The sequence below is a fragment of the Lipotes vexillifer genome, unplaced genomic scaffold (assembly GCF_000442215.2).
Source record: "Lipotes vexillifer unplaced genomic scaffold, Lipotes_vexillifer_v1.1 scaffold7, whole genome shotgun sequence".
In the NCBI taxonomy this organism is placed as follows: domain Eukaryota; kingdom Metazoa; phylum Chordata; class Mammalia; order Artiodactyla; family Lipotidae; genus Lipotes; species Lipotes vexillifer.
The window spans coordinates 6,145,293-6,172,376 of NW_006792683.1; the positions used below are offsets into that span (position 1 = coordinate 6,145,293).

At 44.0% G+C, this 27,084-nt stretch overlaps 3 protein-coding genes across 3 annotated transcripts in view; 1 reads left to right on the forward strand and 2 right to left on the reverse strand.

Moving 5' to 3' along the window:
• The window catches only part of NET1 (neuroepithelial cell transforming 1), a 50,903-nt gene extending 49,660 nt beyond the window's left edge, over positions 1–1,243 (reverse strand). Inside the window, exon 1 of the mRNA XM_007465825.1 lies at positions 1,116–1,243. Coding sequence (XP_007465887.1) covers positions 1,116–1,243 — 128 coding nt within the window. The remainder of the gene's footprint in view (positions 1–1,115) is intronic.
• TUBAL3 (tubulin alpha like 3) lies at positions 1,242–16,764 on the forward strand. The gene is given in 7 exon segments (XM_007465844.1): positions 1,242–1,434; positions 2,913–2,974; positions 7,508–7,751; positions 14,157–14,305; positions 15,708–16,146; positions 16,149–16,489; positions 16,603–16,764. Coding segments are annotated over 7 exon segments (1,590 nt in total).
• A 7,736-nt stretch (positions 16,765–24,500) lies between these two features.
• Positions 24,501–24,983, reverse strand: UCN3 (urocortin 3). The gene has a single exon (XM_007465827.1). The coding sequence runs from the start codon at positions 24,981–24,983 to the stop codon at positions 24,501–24,503; it is 483 nt and encodes a 160-aa protein (XP_007465889.1).
• Between the last annotated feature and the right edge of the window lie 2,101 nt (positions 24,984–27,084).

Here is a 27,084-nt window from a genome sequence, read left to right on the forward strand (position 1 = left end):
GCTGCAACTAGAGAAAGCCTGCACGCAGCAACCAAGACCCAATGCAGCCAAAAATAAATAAATTAAAAAAAAAAGGGATTGGCACATCCAGGCATGACTGGAATGTAAATTATGTAAGGAAGTGTAGTTTATCTCAAGTAATAATGTGAAGTGGACCACAGTGCTTCTGAAAAGATGGAGCATAGGTGGAATTATAGATAAAAATCGACAAATAACAGTTAACATTTGTTGAGAGCTCTCTGTGTACAGGGTTACACACATGACCTCACTGAATTTCACAACTTACAGGAAGTGGGTACTATTAAAATCCCAGTTGATGGATGAGGACACAACTTCTGGGATGTAAGGTCCAACCGCCAGTCACTGGAAACCCACTCCCTGCAAAACCGTGAGGGGAAAGCCACACCTTTAGCACTTTTTCACCCTCTCCTCTTGCAGACACAGCCTCTGAAACCCTCGGCTAGTGTCCTTCCTTTGCAGACACACGGGACAGAATGTGAAATGTGTCAACAGCTAAAAAGTCGGCGACCATCCTCTTCGCTCTCTTTACCCAGGAGGCTGGGGTCGTGAGCTGCACTGAGCACCGACTTGGCCAAGGCTCCAAAGGAGGGACTCTGACCTCGGCAAAACTTTTCATATTAATGCTCGTTTTTAGGCTAAAAGTTTGCTGTCTGGTAGAAGTCCTCTGGCTCCAGGGACGATTCGTGTCCTCCGACCCAGCAGTTCCCCGTGGGCATTTAGGAACCTTCCCAATTCCAGCCCAAAACCTGCCGGACGTTTAGAGGATCTCTAAGGCCCACTGAGGGAGGTGGGGGAGGGGGAGGGCAGGAGACTGGAGGGAGGGGAAGGGGAGAGGCAGGAGGGAGAGGAGTGGGAAAAGGAAATAAAGGACGAGGGAGAAGATGATAGGAACAGGGGTAGGAGGGTGAGAGGAGGGGGAAGAGGAGGAGGAAGGAAAAGAGGGGGGAGAAGGGGGAGGGGGAAGAAGGGGGAAGGGGCAGAAGGGGGGAGAGTAGGCAGCCCGGCCCTCCCCTGCCCCTCCCCTCCTCCCAGCCCCTCCCCAACCTCGGACCCAACGCTAGGGTTCCCCAGGCGCCGCCGCCCCCAGCGCTCACCTGCCGTCTGGCCCCGGCCCGGGGGTGTTGGCCGAAGGCTCTGCGGCGCCGCCCGCGCTGAGTCCTGAGGCCCGGCGGCTTCGCCTCCGCGGCCGGCTCTGCTCCTGGGCCGCCAGCTCGGGCTCCATGGCGTGGAGGGGGCGGCGCGGTGGTCGGGTGCCCGGGAGGCCCGCTGGGAGCCGCACGGCGCCCGGCCGCTTCGGCCCGGAGAAGGGCTCCTGTCAGGAGGGCGCCGCCACCGCCGCCGCCGCCATCGCCATCTTCCGGGGTTTGAAAATGGCGGCCGCGAGGCGACCAGCCAATCAGGGGACGGCGTGCGGTTGCTAGGAAACGTGGAGTCCCGTCCCTTTCCTCGTACCTCCAGGCGCTTAACTTCTTAGAAGCTAGAAGGGGAGGGTAGCCGAGGGGGTCGCCCTGCTGAAAACGCGTGACCTGGGATTTAGTTCTGACTCCATTCCTAAATCCCCAAGACCCGATTAGTAGTTCACAGTTCATTAGGACTTTCACCACAAGTCAAGGCAAATTGGAAGCATTTTAGATCTTTCTTAGCATGTGGGGAGAGGTTGAAGGTAAAATGAGGTTTGCACACGCTGAATTATTCATGTGAGATAAATCCCCGGTCACCAAAGGTATTGGAAAAATGTGTTCTCAGGGCTGTCTCTAGGAAACCAGTAAATCTGATTATGAGACCTCCTGTCCCCAGAGCAGAAGAGTCCAAGTGCCTTCATCCTCTAATTATAAGAAGGCACTACAGCACGTAAAGGACCTTCTCAAATAAAAAAGAAAATTGTTAAATAGCACATTCTTTGGTTTAAAATACTGCTTTCTTTATGGCAAAGGTTTTAAAAATCACCTCCCCTTTCACACTCTGATTGCCTTTCTGGGAATCTATCCTAAGAAATAAAATTGTATATACATTGAAGGGTGGCAATATACGCCACCTTAAACATGCCGCTTTGGCAGGAGGATTATTTTTAGCTGCAGGCACTTGAAGAACACCAGGTGCAAGAAGTGCCTTCTGACCTCCCCCTTTCTTCATGAAAGCAGGAGATAAATCTCCCCTGTGATAGCGGCCCTCCCCATATCAGGAGGATGGGGGGAGTCAGGGACAGAGAATTCTCTACAAACAGAACTTGTTTAAATAACTCTTCTCTTCCTTTGGTCTCCCCGTGTATTTTACTTACTCTTCCACAATTCCCTCTCATTGTCCAACCTCGTACATAAGCACTGAGGTTTTGCTCCTTCTTTGGGTTTTTATTTTCCTACGGAGGCTCCTCTGTACATGTAAAAATCTGTTTGCTTTTCTCCTGTTAATTCAAATTGTCTTTTTTTTTTTTTTTTTTTTTTTTGCGGTACGAGGTCCTCTCACTGTTGTGGCCTCTCCCGTTGCGGAGCACAGGCTCCAGGCGCGCAGGCTCAGCGGCCATGGCTCACGGGCCTAGCGGCTCCGCGGTATGTGGGATCTTCCTGGACCGGGGCACGAACCCGTGTCCCCTGCATCGGCAGGCGGACTCTCAACCACTGCGCCACCAGGGAAGCCCTTCATACATTCTTAATACAAGAGGAGGATTCTTTCTTAAAGACATTTGTTATTTTCAACCTAGGTATACGTCGCAAGCAAATTTGGATAAGCTTTAGAGAATTCATCGGTAGTTGTGCACAGACTTTTATCACAGGGTGTTCAGGCAGGCCCATCACAGCTCCTGTGACACCAGAGAAGTGAAAAACTGAAAAGAGGCTGTACTGCTTTAATTGTCTCAGCCCTCAGGTGAAGTCACTTCCTGCTCTTTGATAAAGCTCACCTGGGCGGCTCCTCCTGTCAATACCACTGGGCAGTGGGGCACCTGCAGATCAACATGGTAAGTGGCTTCTATGTTGCTGACAGCGTTGCTGTCAACAGTTGTAGCAAATTTTTTTCATCATGTGTGTCTCTCTTTTTCACCAAACAATTCTTCATAGATTCCTGACACAAGAGAAGAAATTTTTAAAGAGGCATCTGTTTCTTTAAATATCTGTGTTTGGATCAGATTTGAATCTGCTCTGAATCTCATCTATTCATCTATAATTCTGCTGCTATTAGGACAAGCTTTGTTGATTTGTAGTGGTTCACTGCCTTTAACGGAAGCACTGAGGCAAGATCCTCTCCTTCCTTTAGTTTTTACATTTGCTTTAGACTGAGTGTGCTGGTTTTTCTGTGGAAATCAGTGGCTTCGTTTTTAGTTATACTTTCAGAGTTTCTGGGAACTTCAGACCCAGGTCACCGTTGCTGAGCTCATAAATGTGAGGCTGGGTGAAGGGCAGGGACCTTTATGTTGTCCTCTCTTGAGTCTAGTTCTTTGAGGACAATAATTAATACAGTTACTTACAATAATTCTGTTTGGGGACCACCTCTTATGATCCACTTTCCTTTCACTCTCTTGGTTTTTTATTTCTTTTTTTAATTGACATAGAGTCGCTCTACAATATTATATGTTACAGGTGTGCTATATAGTGATTCACAATTTTCAAAGGTCATACTCCATTTGTAATTACTATAAAATATTGGCTCTATTACCCATGATGTACAATGTATCCTTGTCACTTATTCTATACCTAATAGTTTGTACCATTTAGTCCCCTACCCCTAAATTGCCCTCCCCCTTCACTCTCCCCTCTGCTAACCACTAGTTTTTCTCTGTATCTGTGAGTCTGCTTCTTTTTGTTATATTCACTAGTTTCTTGTATTTTTTTAGATTCCACATATAAGTGATATCATACATGTTAGTCTCTATCTGACTTATTTCAATTTTCCAAGTCCATCCATGTTGCTGCAAATGGCAAAAATTTGTTCTGTTTTAATGGCTGAGTAATATTCCATTGTGTGTGTGTGTGTGTGTGTGTGTGTGTGTGTGTGTGTATACCACTTCTTTATCCATTCATCTGTTGATGGACACTCAGGTGGCTTCCATGTCTTGGCAATTGTAAATAATGCTGTTATGAACACTGGGGTTCATGTATCTTTTCAAATTAGTGTTTTTGTTTTTCTCAAATATATACCCAGGAGTGGAATTGCTGTGTCATATGGCAGTTCCGTTTTTAGTTTTTTGAGAAACCTTCAAACTGTTTTCCACAGTGGCTGCACCAATTTATGTTCCCACCAACAGTGTTATTATCTCTTATGTTCCAGTCACAGTAATTTTTAGTCTTAGAATTTTTAATTCTTAAATGGAAGCAAGCATTCGAATTGCTTTTTCATCTTTGATCTTCTCACCCCATTGGACTGTCTCTCCAACATTTTAAGGATGTTTATTTTATATTGTTTTGCTCTTAAAAATTATGCCTTCCTACATCAGGGATCCTTGCAGTAATGGAAATGCTCTGTCTTGACTGTATCAGTTTTGATATTCTGGGTGTGATCTTGCAAGATATTTCCACTGGAGGAAAACAGGTAAGGCATCCATGAGCTCTTTCTGCATTATTTCTTATAACCACACATGAATCTACAATTCATATTTATCTCAAAATAAAAAGGTAATTAAAAAACTGTGCTGTCCTAGTAATTCCCAATAAGCTTTAAAGCAGCATTTATTAATGTGCTGTGACATCACTACTGATATTCAGTGGGCATTTTACAGTCTTTTTTTCTTTTATATAGTGTGACTAATATTTTAACAGATAGTTTGGAAAGGAGGAAAAGGCTAAGAATAGGGTGGAGATAGCCTTCTGTCCCCGGGACACAGTTATGAGATAAACTCAGCTGCTTCTCAAACCAGGATGGGCAAGATTGGTCCTTCTTGGGCCAAGTATTCCTGCCAAGTTCAAAAAGCTCAGTTTCCCTCCTATGTCTGTATCACTTGGGAGAACAGTCCCCATGAAGAGCAGCAATTGTTTTTCATGTAGGTGATTATTTTTACTGTGAATATTAAGAGCAAGTACCCTGTGTGCATGACCTGTTGGACTGGGTGGGAAACAGCCGTGGAAGGATGTTGTGAGAGAAATCTACATACAAGTGGTTTTAATGACGCAGAAACAAGGAATTCGCCACCCCCCTCCACCCCCTCCACCCCCACCCCTTCGCCACTTTTAAGTTTGTACCTAAATCTAGGAATTGGGTTAAGTTTTGATCTGATTACAGTAGCTAATGTACTGAGATCATCTTAAGTCCTTTGGGAGGAGAGAGGATTGAAGCTGTGCTTTACAGACTCAGGTGTTAGAAGGCTGTTGATGATGGAATATGTTGTTTTGATTTTTCTGTGCCAGATAGAGGTTGGAAAACTTGGTTGGTACTAAGTGAAGTGCTTTGTAAATTGAGTTCACTGCCTTTGTCATGAGAGACATGGTTGCATACAAAAGAAATCAGAGGGAAGTTCTACTCAGGTAATGAACTTGAATTCCTCGTAAAGCACAGAGCTCTGTGTTACGCCTGTGACTCAAGGAGACAAAGTACAGGGTTTTTACGGCTGAGCACAAGCAGAGTGAGCAGAGTCCGGGTCAGATGGCAGGGCTGTGACTGGCCACAGAGATCTCCCTCCCCTCCTCCAATCGGTGGTCTTTTTGTGGTTGAATCTCAGACCTTGGGAAAGTGCAGCCACGGACAGACAGAGGATGCCGGGGTTGCCTATCAGCATATCAGGCAGACAGCCTGAAGGGTCCTGATGATGCAGTAAACAGACTTCTCACCCTGTTAGACCCTCTGCACAGACTTGTTCCATGACCATTGGCAATCAAAACACAACGATATTAAAGCCAGCAATTGCTGTCCCTTTAGATTTTTAGGATTTAACTTTTTCTCCCCTCTCTTAGTTGAGTAGATATTTAAATTACAGAAAAAAAAGTTGTTTGCCTTAAAAAAAAATAAAAGTGAAAGGTAATTTAAAAGTGGGAGAGGAGAGGGGAGGCTAATGAAGGTGAAGAAAATAGGTAAGTTTAAACAGGAAAAAAAATTCTACCCAGATGTAACTAGAGTTAATATTTTGATGCATTTTAAAGACTTGTTTTCTGTGCTTATTTTTACTTTTATTTTATTTTATTTGTTTATTTTTATTGATGTATAGTTGATTTACAAAGTTGAATTAGTTTCTTGTGTACAGCAAAGTGATTCAGTTATACATACATATATTCTTTTTCATATTCTTTTCTATTATGGTTTATTACAGAATGTTGAATACAGTTCCCTGTGTCATTCAGTAGGACCTTGTTGTTTATCTATGTTATATGTATTTATATTTATTTCTCCCCTCTTCCCCTTTGGTAACTATAAGTTTGTTTTTTATGTCTGTGGGTCTGTTTCTGTTTTGTAAAGAAGTTTGTTTGTATCATTTTTTAGATTCCACATATAAGTGATATCATATGATATTTGTCCTTCTCTGACTTACTTCACTTAGTATGATAATCTCTAGGCCCATCCATGTTGCTGCAAATGGCATTACTTCATTCTTTTTTATGGCTGAGTAAGCTTATTTTTAAATGTATTTGACATCATACTTTATATACAATTATATAACATACGCTTTCACGTAACATTTTAACATAAGCATTTCCCATGTCATACAATTTTTTGGTAACTGTTGAAGGTTTGCATAGCATGCCATTGTATCGATGTACTTTCCTTTAAATGCCCAACAATAGGTAAATGGTTAAGTAGATTGGTTCTTGGTTTTTACTCTTATAAATAATGATACTGTGAATGCCATTGTGCTTAAATCTTTGTATTTTAGATCATTTCTTTCTTTTGTAATTCATTTGTTTATGTCATTTTCCTATTTATCTAATAGATGTCTCAAGTATTTTTTAATTGATGTATATAAAATTGCCTTATGTATAGCTCATATATGAAGGGCTATACATAAATCCTTTTTTATATACATCAGTATTTTTGTTTATTATAGTATGGAGTTTTTACATTTTGGGGTTATTAAATCTATAGCATGTTTCCTTGGTAAATTTTGCACTACTTTTAAGCTTAGAACATCCTTCCTTATTTAGAGCACATATGAACAGTAAATGTAAAATCTCAAGATATGAGATTTACTGCAGTGGGTTTTAACATATATCAGGCTGTACATTGATTTTGGTTTTATTCCTTTCCAATAACTAATTTTTTTTCTGGGTGAGAAAGCTTGATTTTATTCATATATGATATATCTTAACTCATTCTTAGCCCATTACACAATAGGTGCTTAATTTATGTTGTTTGAACTGGAGTCCTTGGTTTAATTGTTCCTGAAGCTTACCTGTACCTTGGTTTTTGGGTTCCATGAGGCAGTTTTCATTAGCTTTATCACAAAGTTCTCTTGCTGGCATACGCTAGCCTGCTTTCTCTCAGCCCTGGGAGGACCTGCTGAGTGATGTAGCTCGTGTTATCATGTTAGGAAGATGCACAGCTGTAACTTAAATACTACGGCTCATTTCAGAGGGAGTGCCTGTCTGTCCACATTGGCCAAGCTGGCGTCCAGATTGGGGATGCCTGTTGGGAGCTCTACTGCCTAGAACACGGAATCCAGCCAGATGGCGCTGTTCTTGACGGCAGGCAGGATCCGCAGGCACGTGCCAAAATGGAGCCTATGGGTGCATCTTTCGATTCCTTCTTTTGTGAGACCAGAGCTGGGAAGCACGTGCCCAGAGCACTCTTCATGGACCTGGAGCCAACTGTTGTAGGTAATGTACATTTTACATTCTAGTGTACTTAACCGGGTCCACAACCCAAACAAGCAAGTATCAGTGGGTGGGATCATCAGATTATATGAATCTATCTGAACCGGATCATATGGCCCTTTGCCAAATTTAGAGCATCTCTCAGTGGACACTTAGGGTGATCAGCAGGACAAACAAACCCAAAGGGAAGACTAGCTTAGCCTTCTTTTTCTGTGTGATGAAAAGAACGAAAACCTTGTTAGCTTCTCCACACAATCTACTGTAACAGAATACTAAATCTTTTCCTGGGTTTGAAAGCCAGTTGCTAGAAGCTTCTGGCAAAGAATCTGAAATTTGGCATTACCTGCTTTTAGAGAATAGAATAGTTGAACATGATTCCAAAGAAGGAAGGAGCTATATAACTCTTCTAATTGTGGGGAAATGATGATTAATGATTATAAAATGATTACTTATGATTATTAACAGCAGATGTTGTAGTATCTCGTGCAAAAACACTTGAAATGGAGCTGGCGAAATGCTGGGGAGAGAAAGGGTCTTGCTGACTTCAGAGAAAACTACAGAGGAGGGTGGGTTTGGGTTTGGTACTCTGTATCAATTATTTTCTGCTGTGTAATAAATTGCCTCCAAACTTAGCAGTTTAAAACACCAACAACCATTACTTTGTCCATGAATCTGCAGTTTGGGCAGGGCTCAGAGGACAGCTCCTCTCTGGTCCATATGGTGTCAGGAAGGTAGACTCAAGTGAGAGCCGGAAGATTCACTTTGAAAGTGGCTCACTCGCTTGGCTGGCGATTTGGTGCTGGCTGTTGGCTGAGAGCTAAGCCAGGGCTGTGGGGTCTCTGTGGGCTGCTCGGGTGTCCTTGTGGCATGGCAGCTGGGTTCCAAGAACAAGCATCCCACGAGAACAAGGCAGAAGTCCATGGTATTTTTATAACCTGGCCTCAGAAGTCACATTGTGTCACTTCAGCTGTCCTCCACGGGTTGAAGCGGTTACAAAGATCCATCCTGGGAAGGGATATAGACCTCACCTCCTGATACAGAAATAGTGAGGTTCTAGAAGCACAGGCGAGATAGGAAATAGCATTACAGTCATCCTTGGAAAATACAATCTGGATTGGAGTTCATTTCCTCATCAGAACGCAGTCAGAATCGAGTAAACTGATGGAGAAAGTACGTTGATGTCAATGTGAGGGAAATGATAGAAAGGTTTTTTGTTAATTAATAGGTGGAAGTTAAGAAATGTCAAGGCCAAGATGTACTGATTCAGTATTACTCTGCTAAATGTTGTGAGAGAATTAACAATAAGGAGCTACTGGGCTTCCCTGGTGGCGCAGTGGTTGAGAGTCCACCTGCCGATGCAGGGGACACGGGTTCGTGCCCCGGTCTGGGAAGATCCCACATGCCGCGGAGCGGCTGGGCCCGTGAGCCATGGCCGCTGGGCCTGTGCGTCCGGAGTCTGTGCTCCGCAATGGAAGAGGCCACAACAGTGAGAGGCCCGCGTACCACAAAAAAAATAATAATAATAATAAGGAGCTACTGATGGCTTCAAGAACAGGCAAGACTAGTGTGGAACCTGAGAGAGGCAATCACGTCATATTCTGACTTGAGTTATAAGTGCCCTAAGAGAATATCTGAATTTTCGTTTCAAACAAATGGGAGTTTGCAACTGTGAGCTTTCGCTGGAGTCTGGTGTGCTGTGATCCTGGGCAGGGTAGAATATGTCCCCAGAGGACCTTGGTAAATGTAGCTGAAGGAGCAACGTGAGAGGCCACATCCCAGCATTATGAATATTGTAGCAGGTATCTTAACTTGTGCTAATCCAAAGACCTAGGCAAATAGGAGGACCCAGGATCAGAAGCTAAGCAAGCTGGAGGAGAGACAGTCGGCAGGCAAAGACCAGAAGAAATTCCCCAATCCTCTAGAGCTCAGCCTGGAGGGAGGGCAATTTTGAGGATCTTGAGCTGGTCCAGACAAAGCACCATAAGCTCCAGGGTTTAGAGAGGAGGCACTGATTTTCCTTGTTTTAGTCAACAAATAAAAGTGCCTCATATGGCCAGACACTATCTTGACATTGGAGAGATATATAGTATCAGTCTTCCTGGAGCTTACATTCTAGTGGAGTGCAGACCTATAAAAGCCAAATAGTGTGTCTGGTGGCAATTGGAGCATGGGGAAAAGCAAAGCAGGGCCATAGGGGAAGGGAATATTGCATGTGGGCTGAGGGGGCTGTTTTTCAAAAGGAACATCAAGGAAAGCTTTACTGAGGAGGTGGTATGTAGGGATCTGAAGGAAGTGAGGCCTGAGCTTTACCTCTATGGAAAAGATCAGAAAAGACCTTATGGACCAAGTGATAGTTCCTCTGAGTCTGGAAGACTGGGCAGGAGGATTTTAATAGTTCACAGGTGAGAGAGATGGAAACCATGAGCAAAGACACATCCAGACACCTGTGAGTGTTGTTTCAGCTTGAAAATGAGGAGGACATTGATATAGGGGAGTCCTAGAAGGCTTAACCTGGAATGGAGGTAAGGAAGCCAAGGAACCATCAAATTGTAATCATGTTTAAAAACCACCAAAGTCCCTGTGGATGCTGGTTAAGGATGCTGGGCCAGGTACATGGTGACTGAGCAGGGTGGAAACATGGCAGAAATTTGTGTACTTGTGAATGGTGGTGCTATATCACTGATCTCCCAGAAAGTGGATTTTACTGAAGGAATTTATGGAACTAACCACCCTCAAGAACTCAATTGAACATTGTCTTGAAGAAGTAGGCTTCCATAGATTCCCTACTTAAACTGAACTCAGCCTTATTGCTTCAGGTGAGAAGCAGGTAGTCTACCTGGAATTATATGCCCACTTGTTTGTAAATATATCTTTAAAACATCCCAACTTTGGCGGTTGTTTTTTGGTGTGCATATGTTAGTTAAAAGTAATTTCAACTCAGTTTTTTTTGTTTGTTTGTTTGTTTGTTTGTTTGCGGTACGGGGGCCTCTCACTGTTGTGGCCTCTCCCATTGCAGAGCACAGGCTCCGGACTTGCAGGCTCAATGGCCATGGCTCACGGGCCCAGCCGCTCCGCGACATGTGGGATCTTCCTGGATCAGGGCACGAACCCGTGTCCCCTGCATCGGCAGGCGGACTCTCAACCACTGCGCCACCAGGGAAGCCCTCAACTCAGTTTTATTAAATTTAAACATTTAGGGGTGTACCAAATTGTGGTCATATACATGGTCATACACAGGAGAGCAAGGTATACTGAGGGGACCACCCTGCTCTTAGAAAATGAGTGCTTTTCCTCTTAGGAGCTTCTAGGTATCTGATGCCAAGGCCATTGGGGTACATCTGCATAAATACATGACATGAAGCCATTATCATTATTATTTATAATTGTTATATGGGCCATGCATCATGCTCTGTGGTCTTTAATCCTCATGATAACTCACTGGGGTAGGTCTTGCTATCATCCTCATTTGTGAGAGGATATAACTGGGGCTTAGAGACACTAAGTAACTGCTCTGTAGCTAAGTGAGGAAAGCCAGCCATGCACCCAGGAAATTGATTCTTGAGCACATGCTCTGAACTGCTATGCAATGCGTATCCCAACCGCTATAACCAGGGCAACATTCCCAGAGCCTCCCTAGCCCTCAAATGCCGCTGCGTCGATCTTCAGGAATCACGCTGTTTGGATAATCCTAAGGTAGGAGACTGTGACCCGGGCCTTGGACATGCTGTGTTTTGATGTTTTCTTATTTTAAAAGGGAATGAAACCAGCAAGGGTTGTGCTTGGTTGTATAGAATACTGACATCTTCACACTATTTCCCTGCTTCAGGCATTTGTGTTAACTGCACCGAGTGGTGTGGGTATTTGAGTTTGCATGCTTCTTTGTGAAAGCCTCTCTCTCTCTCTCTTTTTTTTTTTAACATCTTTATTGGAGTATAATTGCTTTACAATGGTGTGTTAGTTTCTGCTTTATAAAAAAGTGAATCAGCTATACATATACAAATATCCACATATCTCCTCCCTCTTGCATCTCCCTCCCACCCTCCCTATCCCACCCCTGTAGGTGGTCACAAAGCACCGAGCTGATCTCCTTGTGCTATGAGTCTGCTTCTCACTAGCTATCTATTTTACATTTGGTAGTGTATATATGTCCGTGCCACTCTCTCACTTTGTCCCAGCTTACCCTTCCCACCCCCCCATGTCAAGTCCATTCTCTACATCTGCATCTTTATTCCTATCCTGCTCCATGTTTTTTTTTCTGTTTTGGGTTTTTTTTTTAGATTCCGTATGTATGTGTTAGCGTATGGTATTTGTTTTTCTCTTACTGACTTACTTCACTCTGTATGACAGACTCTAGGTCCATCCACCTCACTACAAATAACTCAGTTTTGTTCCTTTTTATGGCTGAGTAATATTCCATTATATATATGTGACACATCTTCTTTATCCATTCATCTGTCAATGCACACTTAGGTTATTTCCATGTCCTGGCTATTGTAAATAGAGCTGCAATGAACATTGTGGTATGTGACTCTTTTTGAATTATGGTTTTCTCAGGGTATATGACCAGTAGTGTGATTGCTTGGTCGTATGGTAGTTCTATTTTTAGTTTTTTAAGGACCCTCCATACCATTCTCCATAGTGGCTGTATCAATTTACATTCCCACCAACAGTGCAAGAGGCTTCCCTTTTCTCCACTCCCTCTCCAGCATTTATTGTTTGTAGATTTTTTGATGATGGCCATTCTGACTGGTGGGAGGCGATCCCTCATTGTAGTTTTGATTTGCATTTCTCTAATGATTAGTGATGTTGAGCATCCTTTCATGTGTTTGTTGGCAATCTGTATATCTTATTTGGAGAAATGTCTATTTAGGTCTTCTGCCCATTTTTGGATTGGGTTGTTTGTTTTTTTGATATTGAGCTGCTTGCAAATTTTGGAGATTAATCCTTTGTCAGTTGCTTCATTTGCAAATATTTTCTCCCATTCTGACGGTTGTCTTTTCATCTTGTTTCCTTTGCTGTGCAAAAGCTTTTAAGTTCCATCAGGTTCCATTTGTTTATTTTTGTTTTTATTTCCATTTCTCTAGGAGGTGGGTCAGAAAGGATCTTGCTGTGATTTATTTTGTAGAGTGTTCTTCCTATGTTTTCCTCTAAGAGTTTTATAGGGTCTGGCCTTACATTTAGGTCTTTAATCCATTTTGAGTTTATTTTTGTATATGGTGTTAGAGAGTGTTCTAATTTCATTCTTTTACATGTAGCAGTCCAGTTTTCCCAGCACCACTTATTGAAGAGGCTGTCTTTTCTCCATTGTATATTCTTGCCTCCTTTATCAAAAATAAGGTGACCAAATGTGCGTGGGTTTATCTCTGGGCTTTCTATCCTGTTCCATTGATCTATATTTCTGTTTTTGTGCCAGTACCATACCATCTTGATTGCTGTAGCTTTGTAGTATAGTCTGAAGTCCAGAAACCTGATTCCTCCAGCTCTGTTTTTCTTGTGAAAGCCTCTTTTTAAGCATATAACTAATCATTTAGATTGGTATGCTTTTCCAGCACGCAGCTGGCTCTTTATCTTAAAATGCAAAAGTACCACGCATGTGTGGTGGATTGAATGTTGTCCCCCCAAAACTCTGCATCCACCTAGAACCCTAGAATATGAGTTTATTTGGAACTGGGGTCTTTGCAGATGTACATAGTTAAGATGAGGTCATACTGGATTAGGGAGGCCCTATGTCCAATGATCTGGTTGGATATATGGATGATATATGGCCCATATAACAGTTATAAATAATAATGATAAAATTGACTTGATGACATCTATTTATGCAGATGTACCCCAATGGACTTGGTATCAGATACCTAGAAGCTCCTACCTAAGAGGAAAAGCACTCATTTTCTAAGAGCAGGGTGGTCCCCTCAGTACACCTTATGAGAAGAGAGAACACACAGACAGGAAAAGGGGGCATTGTGATGGGGGCAGAGATGATGTGATGTAGCTGCCGGCCAAGAAGTCCAAGAACTGTATGCAGTTACCAGAAGCTGGGAGAGAGGCATGCGGCTGTTTCTCCACCAGAGCCTCCAGAAGGAACCAAGCCTGCCAACATCTGGACATTGAACTTACGGCCTCCTGAACTATGAGGCAATAAATCTCCCTTGTTTTAAGCCACCAAGTTTGTTGTACTTTGTTACAGTAGCCCTGAGAAACTAATAAAGGGTGTATGATGGAAAAACGTGCTTTCAATTTATATGAGGATAATTATACCTTTTCCTCGATTAAGGAAGGCCAGTTGGGCAGTTTAAATCCATTTCTTTATAGGACATTAGCAGGGAGAAAGCAGGTCAGGGTACAGGGCTGTGCAAGAGTTAGGGGTGGGATGGGATGGACTGCACTGACCTCCTTTCCTCTTGGCAGACGAGATCCGTGCAGGCAGGTACCGCTCACTCTTCCACCCGGAGCAGCTCGTCAGTGGAAAGGAGGATGCTGCAAATAACTATGCCCGTGGTCGCTACTCTGTGGGGCCAGAGATCCTCGATCTGGTGCTGGAGAGGCTCCGAAAGCTGGCAAGTGGCTCCTCTCTCCTTCCACAGGCAGTGTCTGTGTGCCTGTGATCCTGCGGGACCCGCCCAAGCAGCACTTTCTACCTACGCCTCCATCACCACCCAACCTCTCCCCTGGGAGCCTCCTACGCATGCTCAAAGCTGGGCTGGTCCTGATGTGGGCACTGACTACCTTCCTTACTAGGCAAGGGAAAGAAGCCTTTGCACTTACTGTACAGCCCCCATCGACTATTTTGTTTTTCTTTTTATGTTTATGAGGAAATATTTTATTTCCCCCCCGTTTTATTGAGGTATAATTGACCTATAACATTGTGTAAAGTTAAGGTGTACATCATGGTGATGTGACACAGGAATATATTGCCAAATGATCACCACAATCAGGTTAGTTAATATATCCATCCCTCACATAATTACCTTTTTGTGTGTGTGGAGACGACAGCATTTAAGATCTGTTCTCTTAGCAGCTTTCAAGTTTACAACACAGTGCTGTTAACTACAGTCACCATGCTGTACATTAGATCCCAATAACTTAATCATCTTATAACTGGAAGTTTATACGCTTTGAGCAGCATCTCCCACCAGACCCCAGTTCCTCACAACTACTATTCTACTCTCTGTTTCTATGAGTTTGGCTTTTTTCGATTCCACATATAAGTGAGATGATGCAGTTCTTTTCTTTCTCTGTCTGACTTATTTCACTTTGCTTAACTGCCCACAAGGTCCATTCACGTTGTCACAAACAGCAGGATTTCCTTCTTTTTAGTGACTAGCCCCCATCTACTCTTGCTTCTGCTGACTCATGGCATATCTTTATCAGAGACTTCCAAAGAACTCTAAAACCTGTCATTTTCCAATAGTTACTAAGATCTGTAAAGTTAACAGGAGGAACATCCTACCTGGAGATCAGTTACTCTTTACTGACAGTTAATTCTTCCCTAAGGACTTGTGTCTGGAGAATCCTTTGTCCAGTAAAAATTTTGATGTTTGGCATAATCGTTAGGGAATACAGTACCTTTTACACCAGCGCAGTAGATTGGGTATGAAAATGAAAGTTACTTCATCTACTTGCGGGAGGGGATTATATTGCTTCAATATTTTGCTTGTCATTTTCTTTGTTATTGATAAAGACCTTACTTTAGATCACATACAGATAAATTCATCAAGGGTAGCAAAAGACAGTTGAATATTTATGCTTTGCTTACAGTAAAACTCTAAGCACTTCCCCCACTCCAGAAGTAACTTCTCGAGTATGTTTCAAAGTAAATATGTTTGTGATGAGTTAATGATGGTAAACCAGTTCTTTCTGAAAGTTTCTGTTTGTTTTGGGGTACTAGTTGTGTCCCACGGCTACCACTGCTTCTGGGTTTATTTGGCTGAATTCTTACGTCCCATTTACTTTCCCTAGGCGGAACAGTGCAGTGGTCTTCAGGGATTTTTGATTTTCCGAAGCTTTGGAGGAGGCACTGGATCAGGATTTACGTCTCTCTTAATGGAGCAGCTCTCCAAAGACTACAGCACAAAGGCTAAACTGGAGTTCTCTGTCTACCCAGCCCCGCGGATCTCCACGGCTATAGTGGAGCCTTACAACACCATCCTCACCACCCATCCCACCATAGAGCATGCGGACTGTACCTTCCTGGTGGACAACGAGGCCATCTATGACATATGCCATCGCAAACTTGACATTGAACACCCCTCTTATGCCAGCATCAACAGGCTGCTGAGTCAGGCAGTATCTTCCATCACCACTTCCCTCCGGTTTGAGGGGGCCCTGAACGTGGACCTGATTGAATTCCAGACCAACCTTGTACCTTACCCTAGAATACACTTCCCCATGACCAGCTTCGCCCCATCATCTCTGCGGACAATGCCCACCACGAGGAACCCTCTGTGTCAGACATCACAGCTGCTTGCTTCGAGTCCTCCAACCAGCTGGTCAGGTGTGACTCTCGCCTGGGGAAGTATGTGGCCTGCTGCCTGCTCTACAGAGGGGATGTGGTCCCCAAGGATGTGAACACGGCAATTGCAGCCATGAAGACAAGGAACACTGTCCAGTTTGTAGATTGGTGTCCAACTGGATTCAAGGTGGGCATCAATGGTCTTCCCCCCCGGGCAGTGCCGGGAGGGGACCTGGCCGAGGTCCAGCGGGCTGTCTGTATGCTGAGCAACAGCACGGCGGTCGTGGAGGCCTGGGCCCGCCTGGGACACAAGTTCGACCTCATGTACGCCAAGAAGGCGTTTCTGCACTGGTATATTAGGGAAGGCGTCTGTATGCGAGCAACAGCACGGCGGTCGTGGAGGCCTGGGCCCGCCTGGGACACAAGTTCGACCTCATGTACGCCAAGAAGGCGTTTCTGCACTGGTATATTAGGGAAGGCATGGAGGAAGGCGAGTTTGTAGAAGCCAGGGAAGACTTGGCCGTCTTGGAGAAGGATTACGAGGAAGTGGGGCGAAGTTTCTGATGCAGATCTGACTGGTGACACTTCTCCTTCTTCCAAGGCCTTAAGGTCTCAGTTTGCTTTTTATACAGACAAGTAAACAAACAACAAGAATATTCTTGGGTTTTTCAGAAGTTTGAGTCTGTGTGTCCCGCAGGTCAGAAGGTGAAAGTGATTTCTTTCAGCTCCTCTGTCCTTGAGGACGTGTTCTGGAAGCATGGCCAGCAGAACCCTGCATGGGAGCCATTTAAGATGTTGAGAAAAATTGCAGATTCTTGAACTTCATTATGGACTTGCTAAATGAGAAGCCCTGAGAATTGGAGGGAGGGTCATCTGAGGATTTAAGTTCAAAAACCACTTCATGGAATTAACTTTGGGTATTAAACTGACTCGTGTTCAAACAGGTGATAATTAAAAATGGACAAAACGGCTATAAATGCATTAAAACGACTGGCCAGATTTTAAAGATACATGATGTTTAGTCTACTAGTTGAAAGTAAGATAAGACACTGCAAAGGTGCTCGCTTGGGCTTAGGTGTTGCTCTCGAGCTGATTGTTGGTAGGTTTCAGGTGCCTCATTCATCTACAGGGCTGACCTTTCAGCCTGGGCCCTCCAGTTATGCTCTCTTGGTCTCCACGTGGTCAGTGCTTTTGGTCCGGCTGGACAACTGAAGGTAACAGGCTCTAAAGCCTTGGCTGGAGGCCTAACCTTGTGGTTCTTGTTGTGAGATTTATCAAAGTGCAATGCTACCACCTTCTTTTTGCGTGTGCCACCTGGACCCGAGAACTGCCGCTCCATCTTTAACACTTTCCTGGTAGATGCTTTTACGAACCAAAATCACTGCGCTGAGATGTGGCCTTTAAGAGCTTCATTCCAACAATGTACCACTTTGCTTATTTTCAACTCACACTGCTGTCACCACGGAGGCTAATGACTGCAGTTTGCTGGAAGTATTGTTTAGACACTCTTCACCGTGTTCACACGCATTCCTTTCAAGCTAGACGGCTCACCCCTTCCCAGCACGTTTTTTTTCTTTTCTTCCTCTCTCCTCTGCCTCTGCTCCTTCTCACTACTTTCTCTCTTCTTTCCTTCTGTGACCGTGGGGTGTAATTCCGACTTCAAACCCAGATCAGATGTCACCTGTTACCTGTGGCCTCTTGGGAATATAGGGAGAGTGGAGATACACTATGATGTTTCTCACTATATTGAAAATACTGTAGTAAATTCTCATTGATTAAATATATTTTTTCATGTGAATATCCTACATAGTAGTCTGAACGTTTAGTAGGCTTTTACTAAGAAAAAATGTTTTTATGTACATGTGTTATTCCTTTCTTTGGACACTTGAGGGCGCTAGTGAAATGCTTAAATGCTGTTCGTATTTTTTTTTTTTTTTTTTAGTGTTCTAGAGGGCATTTGAATGTGTGTGTGTGTGTGGGTGTGTGGGTGTGCGCACATGTGTGAAAAGACATTTAGAAAACTCAGAAAAGAACATTTAGAAGTTTCCTTTTGTTTTTTAAAATTAATAAACTACTAAAATTAAGATTAAAATCCTAAACATTTCTTAAATTTTTAAGTTCAGCTTGTAAATCTTATTATTTCTAAATTTAGCAAAGTTAAATAATCACTTTTAAAGGGAATATGTTTGAATTTTTGGTGCCCTTTGTAATCTTAGATAAATACTCAAATGTTTTAACTTGTATTTATAAATTTATTTTAAGAATTTTAATTGTCTGACAAACTTTCCCAAGTACTCTAATTCTTTTAGAATTTGAAAAAGAATAGATACATGTATATGTATAACTGAATCACTTTGCTGTACACCTGAAACTATCATAACATTGTTAATCAACTATACTCCAGTATAAAATAAAACGTTAAAAAAAATCTAATTCTTTTAAAATCGAACAAAGTAAACTATAAATATAGTGATTAGTATTCCTATATGTTCCAGACTGTCTATAAACTAGTACGATTGTTATTTAAGATCACAGGTGTAAATTATTTACTCAATTTACATATTTAAAATTGGAATTATAAGGCTGACTATGATTCTTTTAGGCCAAATACTCTTAAATATTATACATACTGCACTTTAAATGCTAATTATGCACAGATTCCTTGTCACAAGAACTTTAATAATCCTTATTTAATTAACTCATTCACCAGTTATTTACTGAGTGCCTGTCATGTGTTCCTCATTATTCTGACCACCGGGGATAAACATTAAGCCCTCCCGCCCCACCCCCCCAAAAATCCCTGCCCTCATGGTTTATATGGTAGTGAAGGTGGGGTGAAAGATAATAAACATGTTAAATAAGTAAGTTATATTGCATGTTAAAGGTGATGGGTACAATAGTGCACAAAGGAAATAATAGAGCCTGGTAAGGGGAAAGGAGGTTGCAATTTGAAATAGGGTGGTTACTAAAGGCCTCAGTGAGAAAGAGGCATTTGACAAGGAGTTGGAGGAAGTGACACAGGGAGAATGCAGATGTCTGGAGGAAGAACATACCTGGCAAACGGAACCTGCAAAGGAGACTCAGAAGGAGGGGCTATTGAGGAGCGAGGGAAACAGAGTATGATGTCCCGAAAGCCAGGCAGGAAAAAAAGTGTGTGCGGGGGGCAGGTGGTGGTTCACTGGGTCGAGTGATGCTTACAGATCAAGAGGCGTGAGGGCGGAGGCTTGACCACTGAATTCAGCAACGTAGGGGTTCTGGCTGACCTTCATGAGCAGTTTCAGTGGAAGGATAGGGATGGACGTCTGACTTCGAGAACGAAAGGAAGTAGAGGGAACTTCCAAGGGAGCGCTGTCGAAGGGAGCAGAGGGATGGCCACCGCCCGGAAGGGGTCAAGGGCTTGTAGGCTGTAGTGTAGGTTTCTGTGCCGATGTGAACCAGGCAGCGGGTGGGGTGACACTGACGATGTGGGAGGAAGAAGGGCCAGTTGTTGGCTCAATGTTGTAAGCAGTTGAGAGGGGACGGGAAGCTGGTGCAGAGCACAGCGTGGCCCTCCACCAGGAGAGGCTGGGCATGTGGGTGTCTAGCGTAGAAACGAGGGCAGAGTGAGTGAGTCCACTGGATAGGGAGGATCTATGAGAGGTTTGAGGAAAGAAGAGAAGGGAGAGTCTAGGACAGTAGGCATGTGAATGGTGTAGAGAGATGTGGCCTAATTGCTGAACAGCTTTATGAGCCCTTTGAGGCATCTTGTCAGGATTTTAAAGTGAGATCAATCAGTGTGTGTGTGTGTGTGTGTGTGTGTGTGTGTGTGTGTTAAGCTGTGTTCCGCTTCAAGGTGCAGGGGCGGTATAGTGGAGTGTTTGAATTTCTCAGGGTTTAATGAATTAGGCAAAGCAAAAGTGGAACAAGAGAATGACAGGTGTATACAAAAAACAATGATAATGATTGACCACGGTGTTTAAACTGGTAAAGAGTGAAGAGATGTTATGAGCAGAGGGTGAGGGACAGTGAAAAGGTAGCAGGATCAAAGGATTACTGATCTCAGTGGGGCTGAAAGATCATTGGAGTTGGTGTCCTAGAGAAAGCGAGCTGGAGAGACAGGAGGGGCTGGTCTGACAGTGTATGATCAGTGAGGATGAAGTCTGGGGTGTGGCCATGAGATCGCGTGACCGAGAGATGGTGTTGGACGGGGTCAGGGAGTAGACCTGAGACCCGGGATGTGGGGCAGGTCATCTTATGCATGTTAAAATCACCAATCGTCAGGGCAGGATTGGTGTCAGAGAGGTTGGTGAGCTAAAATGATCAGGAACTGAGGCAGGCTGACCCAGGTTCTGGTAAAGAACAGTGCCAACAGGGTGGTTAGGCTGATTCGATCCTAAGACATGAGGTTCAAGCTGGGGGATGATGATTTAGGGAGGAAGGACACAAGACTATCTTCTGGGGTTAAAGATGCTCGCCCCTTAAGAAAACACCATGTCATCCCATAGGCTTGGGGTTACCTTCCCAAGATAACTTTTTTGTCTTTTGCCTTCCCAGCTTGCTGAGGCTTCTAAGTGATGCTGTCTAGGCTGTGACAGGATCTTGGCAGCTCTCATGGACGTGCTGAACCCTAGGCAACAGTCCATAACAGAAACTTCATTAATTAAAGGACGAGGTGGGATCATTGTGTCCTATGCCTGAAACTAATATGACGGTGTATGTTGATTACACCTCAATAAAAATACATTTAAAAAAGAATGGAGTATCCCATAGCGCACGCTTAGATTTGAGTCTAACTAACCTAACTAAGGTTAGTTTTCAAGTCTGATTCCATCTGTGGGTCTTACTAAGGTAGGTAGCTACACCATTTGATTAGGTTTTGTCTTTCTCTGGCTCTTAATATATAATCAATGTCTTTTAGTTTAATACTACATACGTTTGAGCTCATGTACCTCCCATTTCTTGGAATTACATAAAATATCTGATTGAATTCTGGGTGTCACTCGGCTTTCCCTGATTATTTGGTTACAGCTTCCAAAATTATTCCACTGCCATGAAGCAGGCACTGTTGTCAGCTGTTGGTATTTGTTTGCGGGGTTTCTTGTTGGGTAGAACATTTGGAGATCCTGTCATCCATGCACTTGTCTCCTTGGAGAAGGTTCACTTGGCGTTTGAGCCTCACTTTATTTTAAAAAGAGAGCTTAAACCCATTTTTTCAAGAGAGCTCAACACAGTTCTCCCCCTTCCCCCCTCCCCCCCGCAAATGATTTTACAAAGTGAAATGGAGAATGAATCTTGGTTTTACAAGGTGAACTCAAGGGTGGCAGATGGCAGTGGTGGTGATCCCTGGATGTGGCCTTCTCCCTCCCCACATGTTGACGTGACTGTGATGGGGTCCATTCTGGGGACTGGAGCTCTGACAGCAGAATGCTGGGCTCAGCAGGAGCCCCCAGCAGGAAACCTGTGCTTTCCCACTGTTCTTGGTGGGTCCAGCTTTGGCAAATTCTCCTTAGTTTATTAAGCAGATGCTTCTGTTCACATTTAAATCACCTGTAAGGCTCTGAGGGCATTCTAAACACCAGACCCACCTGCTGAAGACATAATAAGTCCTAGTATCTGTGTGGGGCTTTCCTAGCTGCTTCCACATTTGTGGTTCACTGGGGCTCGTGCTAGCCCTGTAAGGCAACAACATGGCTCATGTTTTCATGCCCTTTGTACACGTGAAGGGCCAGCTCTGCATGGAGGGATGAGCAGAGGCTTTGTGGCCAGAGAGATCTGTCACTTACCAGCCGGGAGACCTTGGACAGTTCACTCACTTCTCTGGGCTCCAATCTCTTGCTTCAGGTGCAAAGCTGAATCCTCTAGGATTCTGTTACATATGCCATTCCCCTTCCCCTGCCAGTAAACCTCACCACCTTAGATATATTTTAGCTTATACGTGATGGTGTATTTGAAAAAAGAGCAAGAGAAAATCTGGCATTTGCAATGATCTGTGCCTTCTTTTTTTTTTTTAATCACCCTTTTGATTGGAGCTTTTGTGATGTAGGTACCGTCATTCAAAACAAAGCAAAACAAAACCTTTTAAAGCCACTTATCAAAGTCCGCTAGAGGCTGCTGTTATCGAGGCTTTGCTCACCTAGCCAAAGGTCCTGAGGAGACAGCTGTGAACTTGGGCGTGCTTGGGGGTACCAGCTGCAACTTTTAAGTTCTAGTTTTCGGTTGTTCATGGAAATGTCACACATGCTTGATTTTTTCCTTAGCCAAGCTAATCTCCTGCTTCGTGTCCTTTGCACCTTTGGTGTGAACAGAATATGCACTATTAAAGCAAAAATAAATATTAAATGCAAATTTTAAGAAATCTTCAAAATGGAAAAAAAATAGTTACTTTAAAATATACTCATGAGAATTCCATGAGGTCACATTCATAAAGAGATTTCATGGCACATCAGCACTGAGGCAAGTTAAAGGATTTACTCAGAGGCACATAAGAAGAGGAAACCAGACTCAAGATAGGTATTCTGAGTCTCAGGCAGGATTCTTTCTGCTCTATCATGAGGGGTTTTTTTCCCAGGATGGAAACAACGGTTGCATTTCGGTTTTTTGAACACTGGTTCTGTTAAGAGATGGGGTATTTTTCATTTCAAGTTTAGCTTAACATTTCAAAAAATGCACAGTTTCGCTTTTGCCAATAATGTCCACCAGAAGCAGGATTGTTGAGTTAAAGGTAAAGTCAACTTGTGATTTTAATAAGTATTTCCAAACTGCCTCTCAGAATTTATATTCCCACCAGCCAGCATGGAGGAGTGTGGCTTTTCACCTCATCAGTCACCGTGTGGGCCAATTGTCAAACAGGGACATTTGCCTATTTGATGGGTGACAAATTCTATATGAGTGCAGGTTTAATTTGTTTTCTTAGCAATGAAGTTTAGCATCTTTTCATACATTTAAGGATCATTTGTATGTGTGTGTGTGTGTGTGTGTGTGTGTGTGTGTGTGTGGTCTATTCATGTCCTTGCTTACTTTTTTGGGGGGATTGTTCTTTTCAGTTTTTAGTAGCTCTTTATATATTTGATCAGTAAGCCATCTGTGTTTCACGTGAGTGGCAAACATTTTTCAAATCTGTCATTCATTTGTCTCTTGACTTTCTGTCTGGTGGTGGTGGGGTTAGTTGCTGGTGTGTGTGTATGTGGTTTATTTTACCATGCGGAAGTTCCTTTTATGTATTCATGACTTGTCACCATGCAGAAGGCTTTGCTGCCAGAGGCCATCAGAGTTCTTGCCGATGTCCATGTCTAGTGAATTTTTACCGTATTAAACCTTCTCATCTTGCTCTGAATTCCTCATGTTTTTTTTTACACTAATTGCTATCACGTTGCCGTTCATCACTTATATACTCCCCGGTGGTATCTGCTTCTTTTCAAATTTTGCTTTTGTCTGTTCACTTAAGACTGCTGAGTCATGGAGAGCAGAGGCCTTGCCTCCCACATCAATATCCCCCGCTGGGTCCAGCACTAGGCTGGACAGTGACCATGGGTTCAAGAAGCACCTATTAAAGATTGGTGGCCCAATCCCTAGCAAGCATGGAGGAGCTGAGGATGTCTCCCATTAAACCCAGGGGCCCAGTCAGTAGCAGATCCCAGGCTGTGTCCCTGGGTGGGGCCAGGCCATGTAGATGGCTCTTGATCGAACGACAACCGGCACAGTCCTGCATCTCGGCCTTTCCCAAGCTCTTCTTCAGCCCCCGTGAAACCAGGAACCATTCCTGTCCTGGGAGAGTTGGAAATGGACTCACATGTAACCTCCCTCACTAGCTGTCCCCTTTCCAAGCGCGGAGGCCTGAAAGCAGCCGGCTGATGGAAGAGGAATTGAAACCAGCCAGGGGTTCAAGAAGCCATCAGTTTTAATGGGGGTGAGAGGGGAGGGGAGGGAATGCTGAGTGCCCTCATCTTCTGGCCTTGTCTGGGGAAGGTGGGTGTGTGGAGGGGAGAGGGGCTCTGCACGCCCTCTTCTCGGGCATTGGGTCATGAGGGAGCAGCATGGAGGGCAGGAGTGCATGACCTTTGCCTCTCATCGTGGGGAAGAGAGAGGAGGTGCAGAATGTAGGTGGACACATCAATGGCCTGGTATCTGTGAAGCGGGGACTATACTGCATTGGTGTGTGCATGTACAGAGGAGCAGGGAGCTGGGCCAGAGGCAGGAAGAAGCAGAGGGGTTGAGCAGTGAAGCAGCCTGGAAAACAGGGCAGATTCTTCCAATACGAACCAACCCTCCCCTCCACCCTGACCTCTGACCCAGATGGGCCGCCCTCCTGCTGGCCTCTGCTTCTACTTCTTGCGCCCAATCTGGGCCATCAGGTGGGCGTTGGCAGCTGCCTTGGCTCGTAGGTTCTTGGCCTTGGCAATGTTGAAGAGGATGTTCATGATGTTGGTGGGGACATCGAGGGAGAGCGTGAACTTCGTGCGTTGGTCACTCTTGGCCTTGTCCTGGTACAGCCTCCGCCGGAGCTGCGCCTGGGACAGGTATTTGTGCCGGGTGCTTCTAGCCCCACTGCCACCCCCAGAGCCAGGGAAGGTCCTTTTCTCCTTGTCTTTCTCCTCCTCCTTCTCCTGGTCTTCTCCTGAGAGTGAGTCTTGGCTGGGCAGGGAGGGGAAGCTTCTCTTGCTCAGCAGGGTCGCATCCTCCAGCTGGCTCTTCTTGTTGAGGCAGCTGAAGATGGGCTCGGCTTTGTACAACTTTTGGGAGAGGCCTGTCCTGGGGGCCCCCAGGAGCAGCAGCAGTAGCAGCAGGAAGTGGGCTGGTATCAGCATCTCTCCCTGTAGCAGAAAAGAGCAATGTGGGAAGAGGGTGTGAGAGGGGGCTTAGGGCTCAGGAGGAAATGGATCAAATCCAGTAGGGCTTTGTTCATGTTCAACTTCACTGGTTGTCAAAGTGTGGTCTCTGGACCAGCAGCGCCATGTGGAAATTTGTTAGAAATGCGAAGAATTCTCAGGTCTTGCTCCAGAGCTAGTCAATCAAAAACTCTGGGGCCAGCAGTCTGCACTTTCACAAGCCTGATGATGACTGATCCTTGCTTTAAATAATCCAAACGTATGAACTAGCTGCATAGCATGCAGGGAAAGCAACACAGACTCTGCAATTAGTCAGGCGTAGTCTCAACTTCCAATCTGGTCCTTATTTGCCTGAGGGCGGTGGGCAGATTGGTTAACCTCTGAGAATGTCAATTTCCTCATCTGATAATTGGGGATAATAATAACTACCTCATAAAGGTTAAGTGAAACATTAAATCAAAATGGAAAAGCTCCTGTTCTAACCAAATACTTAATGAAGACGGTTGGTTCATAACTGTTTATATATAAATCATCTCCAGGTCCTATTAGGATAAGATTCAGTACACACACAGCCATCTCAGAAGTGATCTGTCTATATCTATATATCTATAAATATACTATAAATTATATAAATAATATAATATAAATATCAATTATATCAATTATATCAATATAATATAAATATAGATATACAAATATGCCAGGTAACTGGATCCTGCAGACCAGTATCCTTGTTGCGTTGTGTTTCTGGCTTTTCCGTTTTTTCTATACACCATTTGCTCCGTCCTAACCCAGACAGGCTCTCCTTGCCTTGAACTCATTCTAAGTCAGCGGTTCGCAAGCTTCAGATTGTTTAGAATCATGTGAATGGATTGTTCAAACACCAGCTGCTGGGCCCCATTCCAAGCACTTCTGAATCGGTAGGTTTGGGGTGAGGCCTGAGAGTCTGCATTTCTAACACATCCCTAGACGATGCTGATGCTGTGGGTTCATGGACCACATGTTGAGAACCACTTTCTCAGTGTTCCAATCCATCTCTGAGCTCCTTAGAATTGTGTGTCCAATTCCCTGAGAACATTTTACAGGGGTGTGTGTTGACTGTGGAAAAGTGGACTTTTTTTCTGTCAATATTGTATCAATAACCAGACTTCCTGCTTTATCATTTACCAAGGAGCTCCTTAGTTGTTTTGCATAATAGTAGCATGAATTGTGGCTTAGCTTAGAATTAGCTGCCTCACACCTTGGAGGCATCTTAAAGCCTGGAAGAACTTTCAAAGGGCTTGTTAAGGCTGAAAAGATTTAAAAAACCAAAAACTAATTGACAAAGAAAGGGTTAACACGGGTGGGGAAGTTGTCTTCTCTGTCACTCTATCCCTTTGTACCCAGCTCCTCTCATGGACCAGACTCAGCCCTGGCCTCCCACTAACTTGCTCAGCAATTAAATGCTCTGGGTGCCAGTATTTCCATCTGTGAGATCAGGGGATTGAGTTCCAGGCTCCTCCCTCTCTCTCTATCTCCTTGTTTAGTTTTGTTTAGCATTTGCACCATAAAAGAACAGAAATGTCCTTTTCTCCTCACTAAGGTCTGATTCCTAAGCAAGTTTCTCCTCTTATGTTCTTTGGATTCTTTTGCTGTTACCCTAGTGCAACAACACAAAGGTTTAAGATTTCCCTCCTACCTGCTCTGAAAACAAGTGGTCCCCACCTAGTTAGATTTAAGAGGTAAAGTTCTACATCTTTATTTTTCTCATTTGGATACCTGAAACTGAGCCGTTCTTTGGGGTTATTATAAGCAGTGCTCCTCTGAAGATACACACTTACTTCTGAGAGCTGTGACAGCCCCATCACGCCCTAGGATGAGAGGCACTGGGCTGGCCTGAAATTCAGAGCGCCTGCAAGGGAGAGAGTCCTCGAAGGAAAAAAGTGAAGCGAGAAGGCAAATGCATAACTGTGGCTTTGCCCAGTGCCAGCCCCGTTTTCTAGCAGCGAGGAAGGCAGAGATAGTCCCCATGTTACCCAGCTCGTCTGCAAACACTGATAAGATGTTGAATTAGAAAACACTTTATAAAACGTAACTGCTG